Genomic DNA, 19,790 nt, shown 5'->3' on the forward strand with positions numbered 1-19,790 from the left:
AGCCTTATTTATAATGAGCAGGTGGGGATGGGTTTACTGTCTTATGGAAGAAGACTTAAAAAAGCAGAGATGACCAAATCTGGTGAAGAAGAGGTGCCAAGTGAGGATCTACTAAGGAGGAAGAAAAACTTCATTGGAATATCTTACCAGCTGGCCTTCAAACTTGAGAAACTTCACACACACACACATTTTTATATATATGCATGTGTAACAGGACCTATAAATATACTGTACCCAAATACAAGCTAGTTTCCAGTTTAGGGATGTATCAAAAGGCAGAAAACATCTAATTTGTGCATCTGATTTGCCTAAACAAACCAAAACAGAACCAGAATGATATTAGAAATGACGACTCCAGTTCTGTTATTCGAGGTTTATCTTCACATTCACAACCAATAGTTTAAGGGCTGGGGTAGAAGGGAAAGGGATTTCAGGTTCAGGCACTGAACTCTAGTTAAAAAAAAAAAAGTGAAATATTCTACAGCCAGAGAAGCGATGCAAAGATCAGCTTCTGGGGATTCCTACGATGAAATTTGTAACTATCATTTTTATGAAGAGGTGTGTCCACAAAAACCCTTCATGTTCCTCTGATTTTCACAATACAAAATAAAATAAAAAATATATATACAAATAAATAAAACTAAAAGAACATACATATGAAGTAAAAAAAAAAAAAATTAAAAAAAGAGCTGTGTTTCTTAGCCACTACCATGATTATGGTACACTGCTATGGAGGAACATTTCATTATCCCTTTCTGTTACCAAACCTCATGGCAAAGCATAATTTCTCCTGATGTGGAAGAGAATCAAGAGCACTTGAAGGGGGACTCAAAAGGATCTCTGCTGATTCTTCTGCTTTTGCAGAAAGAAATAAACATGTAGGAGTAGGGTTGCCATATGGCTCCAGAAAAAGGAGGACGGATTGAGACATCCGAGTTTTACCATTGCTTTCAATGGATTTCTCAATCCATCCTCTTTCTTCTGGAGCCATATGGTAACCCTATGTAGGAAAAGGAAAGAAGGTACCAAGCCTCAAACAACAGTAGAGCAAACAACAAAAAGAGGCACTGGAGATGTCAAATCCAACTTGTGGTCGCAATGTCTTTTATACCATGTGGTTTATAACATCTTAAAATGTGGTTTATACCATCTTAAAAATGCTGAAACAAATAAAGGACTTTGCGACCACAAGTTGGATTTGACATCTCCAGTTGCTCTTTTTGTTGTTTGTTAACCCTATGTAGGAGACAGTAGAACTACTTCTTGCCAAACCTTGTAGGAGACAATAGAACTACTTCTTGCCAAACCTTGAGAACAGATGTAAGTGGCTCCTTGTTGTGCTAGATAGCTCCTGGGAAAGGTCTCCGACGTACTCAGGTTCCCTTCCACCAAAGCTCTCATGGCATCACTGCAGTGCTTGAGGCATAAAGTAGTCAGATTCCTGCATACATCTCTCTGACAGCATCCACAAGTATTTGCATAATTCCTGACAATAAGATGTGCAGGTCTCTTCAGCAGGGAAGCAGTGGTGTCTCTTTGACCACTGGAAGTTAACTAGAATGACGAGGACACAAATATTGCAGTTTTTGTTGGGATCCATTGTGCTAACAGGCTTCATCCTGGAACCTATCAAGAGGAGGTGGTTGAGCAGTCCTAAGTGTGCTCTTGGATCTTACACTTATCATAGTTCCACTGTTTCAACACTTGATTGTCCTCACATAGTTCAATAATAAACTTACAGTTTTTCCAAGCCGGAAGACACCCAAAGTCAACAAGACCTGAATTTAAATTCTTTAGGTTTAAAGTATAAGAAAAGAAAATGCAATTATTATTATCATTCTTATTATTTTAGAACAGTAAAATTATAACTCCCTATAAGAAGTCAATATGATGGCTTGGAAATCATCATGACAACCATGGCTTTGGAAATAAAGTGTCACCTTGTGATTAATATAGTAAATAGGTCTTTTGCAATAAAGTAAGGCATCCACAATAAGATTGTATTTCAAAAATAATAATTCTGCTTTGGTCCAATGCTCAATAATCCTTTGGGCTTGACAGACTTTCCCTGAGGCACTTCAGCTGCTCTTCCCCTAGTTTAATCTTTTCCTCCAGCTCCCTCTGTTCTATAATGAGGGCTGACTTCATCTTAACAAAGTGATGGTAGTCTTGAAGCTGCTCCTCCATCAAGTACCGAGAGATTGTGTCATATACCACTTTCTCCCGACGGTCCACGTGCTCCTTCAGTTCTTTGGCATCCTCCAGCTGCTCAGTAAGCTGTCGCTTTTTCTCTCTCAGTGCAAGCTGGAAGAAAAGTTGTTAAAGAAGATATAAGTTACTTATTATCCTTCTGAACTTATTTATTCATTCCTTTATTCATTCATTTTTTATCCCGTCCTCCCAAAAGAGTCCAGAACGGGTTACAAGAGTACATCCACAAAATAGATAGGACATGACGTATGTGAAAATACAGACTTGGCAGGTACATAGTTGGTAGTGTAGAATTCATAGTACAGACATAACCATAACTGAGCGGTAATACAGCTCTTGCATTGCAGGTCTGAACATGTTCTTATGTTCTTACTTGAGTATCAGTGAGTATCACAGATTAGTTTTACTAGAATGACATTTGACTTTTAGTATGTAGCACATTTAAGTTGTGCTCGGAGTGTGTAGTAAGTTAGGTAAGTATTTAAATTATATTTGGGTGGCAATTGGGTTACAGTGGGAGTCCATTTGGTGTACTAGGAGATGTTTATGTTTATTCAGATTTGACATACCGTTGAATCTTACTCAGAGTTCCCAGCACTTCACACGCCTTGAACCGCAAGGTAAAGGCGGAATAGAAATCACTAATGTAATGTAATAAACACTACATATACGAGTTAAAATTAAAAAAAAAGAATCCCAAATATAATAGGAAAGCACACAGAAAATAATACAACAAATTTAAAATTAAAAATTCATTGTGTTTTTTCAAGGATGATCCACTGAAATCTTCAATAGAAGTGATCTATTACTAGGGAATCTGCCCCGAACACTTGTTGGAAGAAATGTGTTTTGAGAAGTGTCTTTAAGATCCATCAGTTAGGAGTGGAGGTATTGAATCACTGAGGTGCCTGTCGTTAAGGCGTTGGGTTTGTGTCGATCAAATTTATCACACACTGTAGAGTATATTAGAAAATATTTTTGAGAATAAAATCCTAGTAATTATAAATTTTGTGGATTTTGGAAAAGCATTCAACAGCATCAATAGAAATAGCTTGTAGAATTATTATAAATTTATACGGAATTCCTGTCATGTTCATCAAAGTGATGAGAGAGACAATTTAACAGAAGAAACAAGACATGGCTGTCCACTTTAATGGTGAAGAGGGTACACTAAAATTAATAAATCAATTAGGCTTACTTAAGACCAAAGAAGTCAAGCAGACCTACAGAAAAGAACAATTAAGAACTTGAAGTGAGAAGTGGACAAATAAACCACTCAATGGACCCCCCTCCTCCCCACCCCACACACACACTGCATGCCTCTTTTTTAGATAAAGCAGTACCTTTTCCTCCTTAGCTGTTTCTGGGTCCAGGCAGTTAAGAGCATTCTCCACTCTTGCTAAACGTCCAGAGAGGGACAGCAGGAGGTTAACCACCTTGTCCAAGTCGCCGATAAACATCCTGTACTTGTCAAATTCATTGGCTTTGCACACCGTTTTTACCAGGGCTTCTACTTCATCGCCAAGGGCCGAGTTGGCAGCTATGTCTTCCAGGAGACCTCTCTGGGCCTCATGCAACACAGACAACTTCCGGCTAATGCTCTCAATCAGCTGCATCTAGAAAAGAGATGGGTGATAACAGAAATAAAGTAAGACATGAAAAGGTAAGGAAGCACTTAGACATAAATTAAATAAGCAACAAAGCATTAAAAAAATAGTGGGTTCTGGATATTTGGCAGATTTCTGGTTAAGTCACTCAATGTACCTAGTTAAAGTTAGCCTCACCACTTATTGTTTAACTATACAAAAGGTATTGTGCCAGCTTGACTTTACCAGTTAAAGTCTAACTTCACTCTCCAGCCTGCCTCTTAAGATGTAAATGGCTAAATTCCAAAGTTATTCAGACATCTCTATCAAACATTGCCCAATAGGGAAATAAGAACAGAGGGTTGAAACATTAAAGAAAGTCAAAGATGGGAAGAAATAACCAGAGGATAAGACATTAATGAAATACATGGGAGTTTGAGAAATGAGAACAAAACAGCAGCAGTAAAAAAAAAAAAAAAAAAAAAAGATGAAAAGAGAATAAAATGATAGGAGTCTTGAACATAGTTATTTAATCATTTAAAAAATTAATTTGTGTTCATAAATCTGAGATATCACCAGCACGATATCATAGCACATCCCTTCGAATAACATGAAAAAGTGCTTTAAACAAAAAAAGAAAAGTCACAAAATTTCTCCAACCAATAATTGTAATATTTATTTGACAATCACTGTTTAAGTGCCAGCAAATTTGGTTCCTCAAACAATAATTTTCAACTCTGATCCTTGGGCTCCGACATTGACCGTGTTTCTCATAAGCCACCTTAGAGAGACCATCCAAATACTAGACGTAAACGGCCCCTTTTACAAAGTAGTGGAATAGATTCCTGGTGCAACAAATGCAACAAAGCCCATTCAATTTCTATGGGTTTTGGCAAATTTGCCATGCCAGGAATCGCTACTGCAGCTTTGTAAAAAGGGCCCAAAGTTTGAAGTCCAACGAATGAATTAATAAATATCCAAAACAATTATCCACCCTCTGTGTCTGCTCATTTTCAGAAGTGCATCAAGCAAAAATATTTCTCTTCAGTCTTTAATATGTATAATGCTCACAAAATGCAGCATTAAAGACTGAAGTGATATAATCTTGTTTGAAGCGCTTCTGAAAATGAACAGACATGATGGATGGATAATTTTGGATATTTACTAAATTCACTCGTAAAACTTCATACTTTGTTTACTGTGTGAACAGTAAGGCAGTTTATGTGAAACATGGTCCATGTTGAAAACTAGGGACCAAAGTTAAAAGTGATTGCTGGAAGGACCAGAAGTGTCTGGTGCTCGCAGTGATTGTCAGATAAGTATTTAAGAACATAAGATTTGCCGCTGCTGGGTCAGACCAGTGGTCCATCGTGCCCAGCAGTCCGCTCACGTGGCGGCTCTTAGGTCAAAGACCAGTGCCCTATTTGAGTCTAGCCTTACTTGCGTATGTTCTGCTCCAGTAGGAACTTATCCAACCTTGTCTTGAATCCCTGAATGGTGCTTTCCCCTATAACAGCCTCCGGGAGAACGTTCCAGACCTCCACCACTCTCTGGGTGAAAAGAACTTCCTTACATTTGTACGGAATCTTTTCCCTTCTAACTTTAGAGAGTGCTCTCTCGTTATCTTCACCTTGGAAAGGTTGAACAATCTCTCCATCTCTACTAAATCAATTCCCTTCAATATCTTGAATGTTTAGATCATGTCCCCTCTCAGTCTTTTCTTTTCAAGGGAGAAGAGGCCCAGTTTCTCTAGCCTCTCGTTGTATGGCAACTCCCCCAGCCTCTTAAACCATTTTTGTCACTCTTCTTTGGACCTTTTTGAGTAGTACTATGTCCTTTTTCATGTACGGCGACCAGGGTTGGATGCAGTATTCCAGATGGGGGCGTACCATGGCCCGATATAACGGCATGATAACCTTCTCAGATCTGTTCGTGATCCCCTTCTTAATCATTCCAAGCATTCTGTTTGCCCTTTTCGCTGCTGCCACGCATTGCGTGGACGGTTTCATTGACTTGTCTACAAGTATTCCCAAGTCTCTTTCCTAGAGGCTCTCTCCGAGTATAGTACCGGACATCCTGTATTTGTGCATATGACCTTGCACTTATCCACGTTGAACCTCATTTGCCATTTCGCGGCCCATTCCTCGAGCGTATTTATGTCTCTTTGTAGGTCTTCGCATTCCTTCTGTGTCCTCACTACTCTGAATAACTTTGTATCGTCCGCAAATTTAATCACCTCACTTGTTGTGCCAATTTCTAGGTAATTTAGAAATATGTTGAAGAGCACAGGCCTGAGCACCGAACCCTGCGGCACTCCACTCGTGACGCTTTTCCAGTCCAAGTATTGTCCATTCACCTCCACTCTCTGTTTCCTATTCACCAACCAGTTTTTAATCCACGTGAGTATATCACCCTCGATTCCGTGGCTCACAATTTTTTGAAGTAGACGTTCATGCGGAACCTTGTCGAACGCCTTCTGAAAATCACTGGTTGGACAAATCTTGTGACTTTTTTGTTTGAAATCACTTTTTCATGTTTTGTACACTATTCTAAGGTATTAATTTATTCTACATGGTGAGGCAACCTCCCCAAACCCCCCCTCAAAAAAAAAAAACCAAAACCCTTGAGGTTTTGTGCTGTTTTCTTATCAACCAAGTTTCTCATCAACTTGGAAGTTCAATGTGAAATTTTACAGTTTTATTTGTTCTTACTATCTATGTTTAAGTGCCATGGAATGAGATTATCTTCCAACATGGTGAAGTTACAGACTTTTTAGTTTTACAACAAAGTGATTTTCGCACATTTAAAAATGTTTGCACTGTAAAACTACTATTATTTGAACCCCTCTCCCTGGGTACTAGTTTACTGTAGTGACGTGGACTTTTGTTTGGGGAGCAAAGTTGGAGGCCTATCCTAAGCTCCACCCAAGGCCACAAAATATTGCCAAATTCAAGGAAGCACTGCAGATGATCTGGAACAGCTTGCCACAGGAACCAATTGAGAAGGCTGTTGAAGACATTCCCAAAGTGACTGCAGGCAGACACTTTGAGCGTTCACAATGACTGCAGATTTCTGACAAATTGTTAATTGAATCATTTGAATGATTTTTTTTTTTTTTTTTTTGCTGTGTTTTAGCCCAAACATAGAAAAATGAAGGCAGATAAAGACCATATGGCCTATCTAGTCTGCCTATCCATGCCACTTACTATCTTTTCCTCTCCCTTAGAGATCCGCGATGAATTTAGACACATTTTTTTGCCTCAACCACCTCCACAGAGAGGCTATTCCACACATTCACTACCCTTTCTATGAAAAAGTATTCTGAGGTTACTTCTTAGTCCATCTCTTTTCACCTTCATCTAATGCTCCCTCATTCGAGATTCCTTTCAATTGAGAGACTTATCTCATGCGCATTTATGCCACATACATATTTGAACATCTCTATCATATTGCCCCTCTCCTGCCTTCTCTCCAAAGTAGAGTCCAAATTTGAGTCTTTCAAGTTTTTTGAGCAATGCTCATTTACACGAATTTAACAAACAGTATCTTGGTGCAGCTTCAAGATTTCAGACGTGCAAACATCCGGGCTTTTCCCAAAGTCTGGTCTGAGAATTTCACCCTTCGGAGCACTGTTCTACTAACTTGTTAATACTGTTTGATAGCTACTTGCCAGTCCTTTTTTGTTCATTTGAGGGTTCTCTCCAAAGTATACATATTTAGATCTTTAAGTCTGTCCCCATATGCCTTATGATGTAGACCAGTGGTCTCAAACTCAAACCCTATGCAGGGCCACATTTTGGATTTGTAGGTACTTGGAGAGCCTCAGAAAAAATAGTTAATGTCTTATTTAAAAAAATGACAATTTTGCATGAGGTAATGATATAGACCATTGACCATTTTAGTAGCCTTCCTCTGGCCCGACTCCATCCTGTTTATATCTTTTCACCAGAGGCTTATACAGTGGCATCATTACCTCCTTTTTCCTATTGGCCATTCCTCTCCCTATGCACCCAAGCATCCTTCTAGCTTTCACAGTTTATTTATTTGTGTCTTTCTATACCATCTTTAACTGTATAGAACAGAGCAGGGTGGTTTACAATCTAAAATAGAGGGGGAAAAGGAACTACAATTTATTTAATAGGACAGAAACATTCATTCCAAAGTCATCCTATACAGCACAAACTGACCTGCCTTTTCTACCTGTACGGCTACCTTAAGATCATCACATATGATCACACCCAAGTCCCACTCAAATGCATTACCCTATATTTCTTAGCATTCAATTTTAGCTGCCAAGTTTCCAGATCATTGTTCAAGCTTTGCCAGGTCCTCCCCCAAGTTATCCGCACTACAGTATAATCCCGTTATACCGGACTTGCTTATAACAGAACCTCGCATATAGCGGACGAGGTCCGCTGGTCCCGGCCGAGCGCCATTATAAAAATACAGAAAATCATCAGATATATTTATAGAGGACTCTGGAGTATACTGGGAGCCAGTGAAGCTTGAAGAGGAGTGGGGGAACTCTGGAACAACCTCTCATCCCCGCTCAGAAATTCTAGCTCCTTCCAATCCTTCCGTAAACGCTTGAAAACTTGGCTCTTCTCAAAAATCTAATCTCCTCCCGTTCTCTAGTACCCTGCCCCTCTCTATCCTCTCAGTCCCTCTCCTATACCCCTTCTTTGTAATTCCTTTCCTCTTAACCTCTGTAAACCGTACTGAGCTCTGCGCATGCGGAGATGGTGCGGTATACAAACCTAATGGTTTAGTTTAGTTTAGTTTTAGCTGTATTTTATTCGGCTATAACGGACATGCAGGCTCCGCCTATAAGGCAAGTGGCATGCTGGTGATATAGTATCAAAATGAAGCCCAGAAAAAAAAATGACGAGAGTATTTTTCTTTCCAGTACAATGTTCTGGTTTGCAGTCATTTCGTGCCATACCAATATTTTGCTGAGTTTTGTTATTGATGTTGCTGATATGTTTGTGCAGTGACTGTTGTTCATCGATTTATGTTGTTTCAAGTTGCCCTAAATAAAGTTTTTAAAAAATGCAACTCTGGATATAACGGACTCTGGATATAACAGACTGTTTTTACAGGTCCCTTAAGTTCATTATAATGGGATTATACTGTATCAGGAATGTCTAGTCTACTGCAGACTTTGGTATCATCCGTAAAGAGGCAAACCTTATCAGACAGCTTTTTGGCAATATCACTTAAAAAATGTTAAAAGAACCAAACCTTGCAGCCTTCCACTGGTAACATCCCTTTCCTCAGAGTGAGTCCCATTTACCACTACCCTCTGTCACCTTCCCCTCAACCAGTTCCTAACTCAGTCCTTCGCTTTGAGGCCCATACTGAGGGCACTCAGTTTATTTGACGCCTGTATGGAACAATGTCATAGGCTTTACTAAAATCTACATACACCACATCTAGCTCTCTCCCTTGATTCAACTCTGGTCACCCAGTCAAAGAAATTGATCAAATTTGTCTGATAAGACCTGCCTCTACTGAATCCATGTAGCCTCAGGTTCTGTAATCCTTTGGATTCCAGAAACTTCACTTTTAGCACACAAAAGTCACTAGGTAGTATTGCTAAAATGTCAGTAACATGAACATGGCTTAAGATAATTAAATGGTGCTTAACAGTAATGCATAAGAATGATGACTAAAGAAGTAGGTAAAATTTCTTGTTGAAATTCAAAATGGTTCCTGAGAAAAGAGCAGAAAAAAAAATGCTAGGCGGTTACTCTTTTGCCTCAATTTGCTGCTGTAGTCCTTGCATTAATGCCTGTGATAATATGTATACATTATTACACAATCCATTGGACTGTTATATGTCCATAAGAATTGCTAAACAGCTACCTTTCTTTGGGCTAACTCATTGTCCACATCTTCATCAGATTCCACTTCAGCCACTTCTGGTAACCCCTTCATTTTGTTCAGAAGCTCTGCTTTGCCAGCTGATGTGTTGTAGTAGGCAGAACAGGAGGTAGGACTGATGGCGCCCCCTGGTGGAGGGGAAATTGGCTGAAATTCATACCTACATAGAAAAGAAAAGAAGCCTCATCACTCTGGAAGTCCTCAAAGAGGTTTACAGTCAGGATGCCCACACAGTAAATTAGAAATCTCAGAACTACATGTGTCCTTAGCATAAGGTTTGGGGACCCCTAGCTCTGGGAGATTTCAGAAGTGCCACAATACAAAACAATAATCTACTCTCTCCTGATGCTAAAGCAAGAAACTTAGGACCTTATTCTGAGTATACAACAGATCCAAAAAGTGAAGGAAAAAAGACCTTTGTTAAAGCCACTAAAGGATAGGAAACCACTGGAGTATTAAGATAAAGTGGAGGTTTTTTTTTCCTTAGACTACTGTGTTTGTACGATTATAAGTGCTTGCTTTGCTGTGGTTTCCTAGCCCTTAGTGGCTTTAAGTGAGGTCTTTTTTCTTCACTTTTTGGATTTGGTGTATACTCAGGATGGGGGAGGGGGTTCTAAGTTGCCTGTCTTAGCATCAGAAGAGAGTAGATTATTGTTTTGTATTGTGTGATTTTTTACTCTTTCCTTCTTAATATAGTTCTCGTGAAATTTCAGGAGTTCCCATTTGTCTCAAATTAGGATTTACCAATTCCTTTACTAGTATCCCAATCAAGTCGCAGTTACTAGCAGCATGCTTCAGAATTTCTGCTGAAAAAATGATCAGAAAACCTTCCTCCTACCTCCTAACTTCAAGCTCCATCCGCCGGTTATGTCAGCTAAATCTAAACCACTTTGATATTCCACTATAGGGGAAAATCTACCAAAGAGGCATCTAACTTGTGTGTTAGGGGTATAACTGTTTAGAATACTTGTATATATGTGTCTATATGCTAGAATGTTGCCAAAGTGCTATTCTGCAAACGTCCACTTACTGTATTTATCGCTCCATAAGACGCACCTGACCTAAGATGCACCCTAAATTTAGAGGAGGAAAACATGAAAAAGCTACATTCTGAACCAAATTCTCCCTGCCAGGCTCTATACCCAACCCCACACTCCTTGCCAAGCTCTGAACCCTGTCCCCAGTCCTGCCAGCCTCTGTACCCTGTCCCCCCTCTGGTGGTCTAGTGGTAGGCTGGGACAGGGCAGGCAGGGACAGGGCATAGGACAGTCAGGTTTAGTGGCAGGCAGGCAGGGGTTTAGTGGCAGGCAGGCTGGTAGGGACAGGGCAGGCAGGGGCAGGGCACAGGGCAGGCAGGCAGGCCTAGTGGCTGGCAGACAGGGCACAGGACAGGCAGGGCTAGTGGCTCGCAGGCAGGTAGGGACAGGGCAGGTTGAGACAGGGCACAAGCAGGCCGGCCTAGTGGCTGGCAGGCAGGCAGGTAGGGACAGGGCAGGCAGGGCCGGCCCCCCATACCTTTTTTACTTTTAAAAATACTGGCAGGGCCCTCCGTATCTTTTTGTACTCCCCTCCATGCTCTCCCCCCCTCCCCCCCGTGTACTAATTTTACTTTTTTAAAATCCCGGCAGGCCCCCTGTACCTTTTTGTTCTACCCACCGGTACCTTTTTGTACTCCTGGCGCTTCCCTTGCTGGACGGCTGTAGCAGCGACCTTTTTATACTCTAGGCGCTTCCCCTGCTGGACGGCTGCAGCAGCAAGAAGCAGAGCAACGGACAAGGCAGGCATGAGCTTTTTGCACGCCTGCCTGGTCCTGCGCCGCTGCGTGAATCGCTGTCATCAGTTCTTGCGAGAACTGATGGCAACCATTCACACAGCGGTGCAGGACCAGGCAGGCGTGCGTGAAGCTTCTGCCTGCCTTGATCACCGCTCTGCTTCTCATTGCTGCAGCCGTCCAGCAGGGGAAGCGCCGGGAGTACAAAAAGGTACAGGGGGTTGTGGTATTCCCTTCATAAGATGCACCCTTATTTCCACCCACATTTTGGGGGGAAAAAGTGCATCTTATGGAGCAAAAAATACGGTAATTTACATAGCATGGATTTGAAAAAAGTGTGTGTGGGGGAGCAGACACAGTGGTGAAGCATGAGCAGTTATATGTGTCCCTGTGGGACTTAGCTGCCTACGCTTGCCCCAGCTCTATGGCTGGCATAAATGAGGAAGGTTAGGCAGGCCAATAGTAAGAGTAAGCAGCAGAATAAGCTCCTACTGCTTACTCTTAGGGTGCCTAAATGGAGAAGCCTAGTTATAGAATTATCCCCTATATCGATACTATTCTAGAGATATAGAGAAGAACCCAAGTGGAGGTCTAAACGGATGGGGGAAATAAAAGCCATATTTCCATTTTTATTTTTTTTTTTGTCCAGTGCTAGCTCCTTCCATAACAACTGTACTACCACCTACAAGCAACCCAAACAGAACAGAACATTAACAAAACAACCACACCAACCTATAGTCTGCATCAGTGTAGCGCAAACTGTGTGCTGTGGCGAGAAGCATGTCTTGTAGGCAGTCAGCCACCGCCTCGCCAGCACCTCTCTGTGCCCCCCTCCTCCAGCACCTCCCACCGGTGTGTAACAGCAGGCTCTGCGCATGCGTGGACATCGATATGATGATGTCACACATGCGCGTGGCATCATCAAATCGATGTCCGCACATTTCTGGATGCCCTCCAGCTGCGGCACTGAGTTCAATGTGCCACGGCTTTTAAATATTAAAAGTTCTTCTGGGCAGGGCAAGTATTCACAGTATCCCCTTTTAAGCAAGGGCTATCCTGCAAAATGGAGGTTGCAGGATTGTGGGTTCAACCCCACGCCGCTCTTTGTGACCCTGGGCAAGGCACTTAAACCCCCCCCCCCCCCCAATTGCCCCAGGTACATGAGCATATCAGGACAGAGAGGGAAAAATGCTCGAGTACCTGAATAAATTAATGTGAACCGTTCTGAGCTCCCCTAGAATGGTATAGAACAGGGGTAGAGAACTCCAGTCCTCGAGAGCCATATTCCAGTCGGATTTTCAGGATTTCCCCAATGAATATGCATTGAAAGCAGTGCATGCAAATAGATCTAATGCATATTCATTGGGGAAATCCTGAAAACCCGACTGGAATACGGCTCTCGAGGACCAGAGTTCCCTACCCCTGGTATAGAAAATTGGATAAATAAATAATTTCTGCCCTCATCTCACTCAATATGCAGATTATTAAGTTATTCCATGCAAAATGGCTTAGCGTCATAATTACTGGATATCCAGATAAAATATATGTGCTTTTGAAGTGATCAAGCAGATTCAAGACTGTATCACAGTTTCTCACTATTTGTAATGCAATGACATACAAGTTTTTACATGTGAAACACAGATTATGCTAGTATTACTGGTATTACTGGTTTTTAAGTAAATGGCACTATACTGTAGGAGAGGTACACTGTTTGTTAATATATATAAATAGATTTAAAAATTAAGTGCCACATGTAAATATAAAACTAAGAAGCAGACTACAAGGTCAGTGCAATGAATCAATGGAAATGGAGGACCTGTTCAAGTCCCAGCTCAGGTTCTATGTTCCTCAGGTTGCTAGAAATGTTGCATTCACACCCTGAGGGGACCGGGGAGGAGGGAGACAGTGTGTGTCATTCTAGAGAAATCTAGTGGACAGACTTAGGAATTACACCACTCAGGTTGTGTTAGAAGCCACACAGTTTGTGTCTCCACCTGAGGACTGTCATAGGCAGCCATGGTTGGGCTGAACGGGGAGAGGGAACAAGAGTACCCAAATGAAATATCATGGTGCCATAAGCAAGATCTGGCAGGAGGACACTACCAGTTTAAACGAACTCAAGTGATAACTGCTGAGGCTGCCGGAATGAATGTATTTCTGGCAGGCTGAAAGTACAGAAAAAACTAGAAGTCCTAGTGGTAATACACATATGGAGGAAGCTTAGTCATCGCACAGCCCGATGCCATGTCATGCAAAGATTTGAACGCTAGCATCAGGCCCTTGAAGACATAACTTTTGGCTACGGTGAGCTGACGCTAGAGCCTAGAAGACAGGGTCATGGGCTCGGAGGCCTCCCTCCTACTCCTTTCTTAAATATCTTGATGTAATACTAGTCTTATCTTTCCTCACCTTGTAAGCCACTCAGTTGCTCTTCGATGGATGGTAGATCAAATACTACTACTACTACTACTATTAATTATGTCTATAGCGCTACCAGATGCACGCAGCGCTGCACAATCACAAAGAAGAAAACAGTCCCTGCTCGAAAGAGCTTACAATCTAAACAGCCAAGACAGACAAACAGGATGTCATGGATACAGTTGAAGGGAATGGTTAATCAGCTGGCTGGCTTGGAGGGCAGAGGAATAGGATTAAAGATTGAAGGCTATATCAAAAAGGTGGGTTTTCAGTCTGCTTTTAAACACGGGAAGGGAAAGGGCTTGATGGACAAACTTGGGTAATTTATTCCAGGCATAGGGGCAGCTAGATGAAAGGAACGAAGTCTTGAATTGGCAGTGGAGGAGAAGGGTACAGCTAAGAGCAACTTATCTGAGGAAGAGTTCTATGGGAGGTATATAAGGGGAGAGGAGAGATATCAAGGGTCAGCAATAAGATCTTGAACTGTATGCGATGGCAGATAAGGAGCCAATGAAGTGACTTAAGGAGAGGGGTGGCATGAGCGTAGCGAGGTTGACAGAAGATGAGTCGTGCAGCAAAGTTTTGCACAGATTGCAAGGGGGAGAGGCAACACTTTGGGATACCAGTTAGAAGTAGATTGCAATAATCTAAGTGTGAGGTTACAAGAGCTTGGACAAGGATCCAGGTAGTGTGCTCAAAGAGGAAGGGGTGAATTTTGGTGACACTGAAGAGCTAAAAGCGACAGGTCTTAGCAGCTTGTTGGATGTGCGAAGAAAATGAGAGGTCAGAATCGAAGACCACTCCAAGGTTGCAAGCAGAAGAGACTGGAATGATGACAGTATTATTTACCCGAGATGGAGAACGGAGGAGGAAGAGCAGAGGGTTTAGGAAGAAAGCGGAGCAGCTCATTCTTGGATATGTTTAGTTTCAGATGACAGCAAGACATCCAGGCAGCAAATGTCAGCCAAACATGCAGAGACTTTTTTTTTGACTTTAGGTGAGATTTCAGGTGTAGAGAGATACTTAATAATAAACTTGAAATTTTGATGATTACAATTTTTTGTGGTTAGATGTGGGAAGGGAAAAAGACTGCAAGATGTGAACTGAATGGCCACAGGTGGCAGCGACTCACTTATTGAAGCAGAACAACTTAAGAGAGAGGTGGCCATGGACTACATAGACTTTCTCTCTTCCTTCATCCTTCTACCACGGAACTCAAGTCTAGAGAATGACATGGGGACAAATTTGTTCCCGTCGGAACTCAATTTTCCCATTCCCGCAAGTTCTATCGCTATCCCTGCCCCATTCTTGTAAGCTCTGCCTTAACCACACAAGCCTCAAATGCTTATGATTTTAAAGTGTTTGAGGCTTGTCCAGATGTGGACAGAGCTTGCAGGAATGGGGCAGGAAAAGAACTCGCCGGGATGGGAAAATGACTTCCCACGGGGACGGGGAAAAATTTGTCCCTGTGTCATTCTCTACTCAAGACACACACATTCTTCTGTTTTCTCTTCTATTTACCCTCCACCCTTGCTTGCTCAATCTCTTTTTACTGCCCTCTAGATAACATTCCATAGCGCTCTCCTCTGTGCCCTTCTCTCATTAAAAGACCTGAGCTGTTTCCTTACATCTGGCTCCTGACTGGCTCAGTCTGCTGCCACAGCAAGTCAGAGGCAGGAAGTGTGGAATTAAGAGCACATGAATATACTATGAATGTGTGTACTCATATGCATCTGTCTATATATAAACTTGAAACAAAGAAAAAAATGCAGAGCGGAATGTACAAGGTGCAAGAATCTTTATTGAAAGTCTATACAAAATTGTAATCCATAAAAATGGCTCTCATATACATGGAGCACGGACCCAATACGGTCCGTGTTTTGGAGAAACACTCCTTCCTCAGGGGTCCGGGATGTCCGATGTATCACATATAAAGAGTCATTCGGAGAACAACATTGTAATATAAAATAATCAAAATTTGTTATTTCTCTGCGGATTTGCCTGTTTTCTGCGCTTACACCTGGGGGAAGGAGTGTTTCTCCAAGAGCCATTTTTCTGGATTACAATTTTGTATAGACTTTCAATAAAGATTCCTGCACCTCCTACATTCCGCTCTGCAGTTTTTTTTCTTGATTTTTGTGATCACCTTTTACTGCAGACCCATTGGATTTTTCTTTGTTTTGTATATATAAACTTGATGTACAATGACCTAGACTCAGAATTCTTCCAGCTTCACTACAGGGTATAGGCTCTCCATGTATATTCGTCAACACTGTTGAACATTTCTCCCAAAGAACTGGTGGTTAAAACGCAAGGCTCAGAAGACATTTTAGGCTTTGAGTTCAAGATTTCCTTCCAGCATGGCCACTGTGCAACTTTGATAAATCACTTTGAGGCCAAGGTACTAATGGAGTTTACCATCTTGTATGTATAAGCCTAATTATAGGGCTGAAGGTGGGGGGTGGATTATGTTCTAAAAATGGATATCTGCCTTATAGCTGAGTGCCTCCAAATTAAATTTTTTCCACCATGACAATGGATGAAATTAAAGATTGCCTACAGTCAGACAAATATGGTAACCCAGCATAAAAATAGCCTGCTAAGTTTTGCTCCAGAATATTATGAATAATTTAAAACCATGTTATTTGCTTTCTGAGATCCAGTCTGTACAGTAAATTTCAGGCATAGCTATTGAGTTGCTTTGCATGATTTTGCATTAGGTTTATTAAAAACTTTATATACCGCATATACAGCCAAAAAGGATCACAGCGGTTTACAATATAATTCAAACAAAATTTAAAAAGAACTCCATTTAAATAGAAAAAAAAGAGAGAGAGAGAGAGAAAAAAAAATAACATTTCTAATAAATACTACCCTATAACATCCAAATTACCAAATAGATTTAAAAATTAATTAATTAATACAAATTATAAAAATGAATAAATGCAGACTAGAGTCCCAAATTCATTTCATCAATTTAAAAAGCCCAATCGAAAAAAAATATGCCTTTAGATGTCTTTTGAAATTTATAAAAGATTCTTCCTTTCTTAATTCTACAGGAAAGCAGATTACTCATTAACTATAAGTTGAATAAAATTTCACAGCAGAAATATTTTACCTTTACAAAGGGGAAAAGCTTCACAAACGTCGCCTGCATTCTAACTTGGGAAACAGTATGTACCATGAAAAATAACATATTCTATTCACCATTTTAGTATGAAAAACATATTTATGAATTTTATCTCCCTTTAGTACATCAATCTGTGACCAGGCATTCTCAGTTTAGACTACTTTCCATTTCAACAACTTTAAATCAGTATTTTGATCTGAATAGCCAAATCAATAGCCACCACAGCAGTAGCTACAAAATCAAAGATCTAAACTTGCAATAAAATAATATTTCCACTAGAGGGAGCAGATGATCAGACTAAAATAAATCTCTCTCCTGTTAATTGCCATTCTGGCCACATATTTTATGCACAACAAATGGTGAAAAGTAAGTTCAGAGTAAGTTGCATGCAGGTACAGAGGGTGTACATCATCAGCATTAGCCTTCTTCTGATATCAAACACTGCTTTATGGCTCTGGGAGAGAATGTGAAGCAGTCAGGTATGCAGGTGGTATTTTTGTCAATCCTCCCTGTTGAGAATAACGGCCAGGGCAGAGAAACTTGCATCTTGGAGATAAATGCGTAGATGGTGTCATTGAAAGTGTTTTGGCTTCCTGGACCATGGGATGATTTTTCAAGGGCTGCTGAACAGAGATGGTATACGTACATCTATCAATGAAGTGAATAAGTGTCTTCAGGAGCAGACTGGCTAACCTACTGAAGAGAACTTTAAACTAGAATCGTTGGGGCACAGTGATCAAAGCCCCCAGGTAAGTGTAAGTCCTCAGATAAGTGAATCACTAAATACCTCTGCACAAATGGGAAAAGGGGGCAATGTCTGGAAAGCAGTATAAACTAAATGCTCAAAATATGGGGAACAAAGTTCTGGATCTAGAGGTTGTGATGGGAAGAGGATGAGTTGGATTTAGTGACAATCACAGAAACATGGTTCACAGAGAATCATGACTGGGATATAGTTATACCAGGCTATAATCTGTTCAGAAAAGGGAGTGGTGTTATATGTAAAGGATCATATTAAAGTCGCACCATTGCAGAATCTTAAGGGGAAGGAAAAGGCACTGTGGGTCAATCTGGAAAGAAGGAATGGAAAATATATTTACATCGGTGTGATATACAGGCCTCCTTCACACTCAGAAGAAGTGATCAGAGATTTAATAGTAGACATTCAGAATATAGCTGTAAAAGGGGAAGTATTACTAATAGGTGATTTTAACATGCCAGATGTCGATTGGGGTATCCCTCTTGTGGGGTCTTCTAGAAGTAGAGAGATTCTGCATTCTCTATAAGGAGAATGTTCCAGCAGTTGGTAATAAAACCCATGTAGGATGGGGCCATACTGGATTCAGAAGAAGATTCTCAAAATTTGCTGGTAAAATCCAGCAAGTCAATGTAGTGCCTGTAGTGGGAGCAACTTTTATTTTACATGCGATTCTCATCATAATAGTATGCAAATTATGTGCACGCAATTTCTGTGGAGAATCACCAGTAAAGAGCAGGAGGAACTGTGCCTAGCGATTGCTCAGACGAGCAACCGCTAAGCACAGCGCCTCCCGCCTATCAAAGGTGCTATCCCTGCCCCAATAAACTGAGCCGCAGGTCTCCCCAAATTCTGCCGGCTCAGCTAATTAATCGGCAGGGAGAGCAGCAGAAAGAAGAATCTCCCCCTCCTGCTGACACCTCCCTAGCCTGCCACTGCCTGGACCCCGCCTCCAACACACTAACCAAGATTGGCAGGAGGGATGCCCACTCCCGCCTGCTGCTGCTGCCGCCACAGGGGTCTCCTACCACTGCCTCCGCCACTCCCCCAACAACACCCCTTCCCCTTATCGTTTCATCCTGGGATGTACAGGGGAGGAGCCTAAGGCGCTGACTGGCCCAGGTGCTTAAGGCCCCTCCTATGGGAGGGGCCTTAGGCGTCTGGGCCATTCAGGGACTTAGGTACATACCTAAATAAAAAACAGCACATAAAACAATAATAAAAACAAACCAGCTATTAAAAAATAATTGCAGAGCTAGACTAGCTATAGAAAAATGAATCACCAATAGGTGAAAGCTGGAAAGGAATGAATCTAAAACACAAATCTCTAAAATAAGCTCTGTAATTATTTTTTTTTTAATAGCTGGTTTGGTTTTATAATTGTTTTATGTGCCGTTTTTTTATTTAAGTATGTACCCTCATTTTAGAATGGCTGGTTTGGCCTTGCATTTTTTAAATAGCTGGTTTCATGTTTGCTCCCTATAATATGGATTCTCACTTTTGTCAGCATTTCATTGTCCTTTATAGACAAGTAGTTTCTATATTGATGATTATACATATGATTTGTTTTAACATACACTATCTGTCTGATTAGTATATGTTAAAACAAATCATTATGATAATTTTCTGTTTTGTTAATGTTTTCTAGTTTTATTAACCCCTGATGCAGTCCTTAATGTGGGTGAAACACCGCTGTGTCAGGATTTATGTGATGAGTTTTATCTGATGTCTGCACAATAAAACTGAACTTGGTTTCTACACATCTTTTTGGCTGTGCTACTTTTCATTGACTACTATTCTGGCTAGGATTATAAGGCAAAACATGCTACACTTCTCCCTCCACATTCACGGGTTTAGGACTTGAGACTACAGCGGGAACTCACAGCAGCCATTTTTGTTGACGGCTCTGCACAAGGCAGGAGCGTAGGAAGAGCGCTTCTGCCCCAGTTCACCGTTAGACCACCAGGTGAGGTCCAGGAGGCAGGAGGGAGGCGGGGGTGGGTCAGTTGGCCCTAAAAGTTATTCGCGATTTTT

General features: G+C 41.2%; 1 protein-coding gene across 2 annotated transcripts in view; it reads right to left on the reverse strand.

Moving 5' to 3' along the window:
- Positions 1–977: 977 nt before the first annotated feature.
- SHROOM4 (shroom family member 4) overlaps positions 978–19,790 on the reverse strand; it is a 394,799-nt gene continuing 375,986 nt past the window's right edge. For both annotated transcript variants that reach the window (XM_033944710.1, XM_033944711.1), the window contains exons 9-11: positions 9,663–9,840; positions 3,555–3,827; positions 978–2,304 (exon numbers count right to left, since the gene is read on the reverse strand). In XM_033944710.1, the coding sequence (XP_033800601.1) occupies positions 2,038–2,304; positions 3,555–3,827; positions 9,663–9,840 (718 nt within the window). In that variant the 3' untranslated portion in view covers positions 978–2,037. The remainder of the gene's footprint in view (positions 2,305–3,554; positions 3,828–9,662; positions 9,841–19,790) is intronic.

The sequence above is a fragment of the Geotrypetes seraphini genome, chromosome 5 (genome assembly GCF_902459505.1).
Source record: "Geotrypetes seraphini chromosome 5, aGeoSer1.1, whole genome shotgun sequence".
Classification (NCBI taxonomy): domain Eukaryota; kingdom Metazoa; phylum Chordata; class Amphibia; order Gymnophiona; family Dermophiidae; genus Geotrypetes; species Geotrypetes seraphini.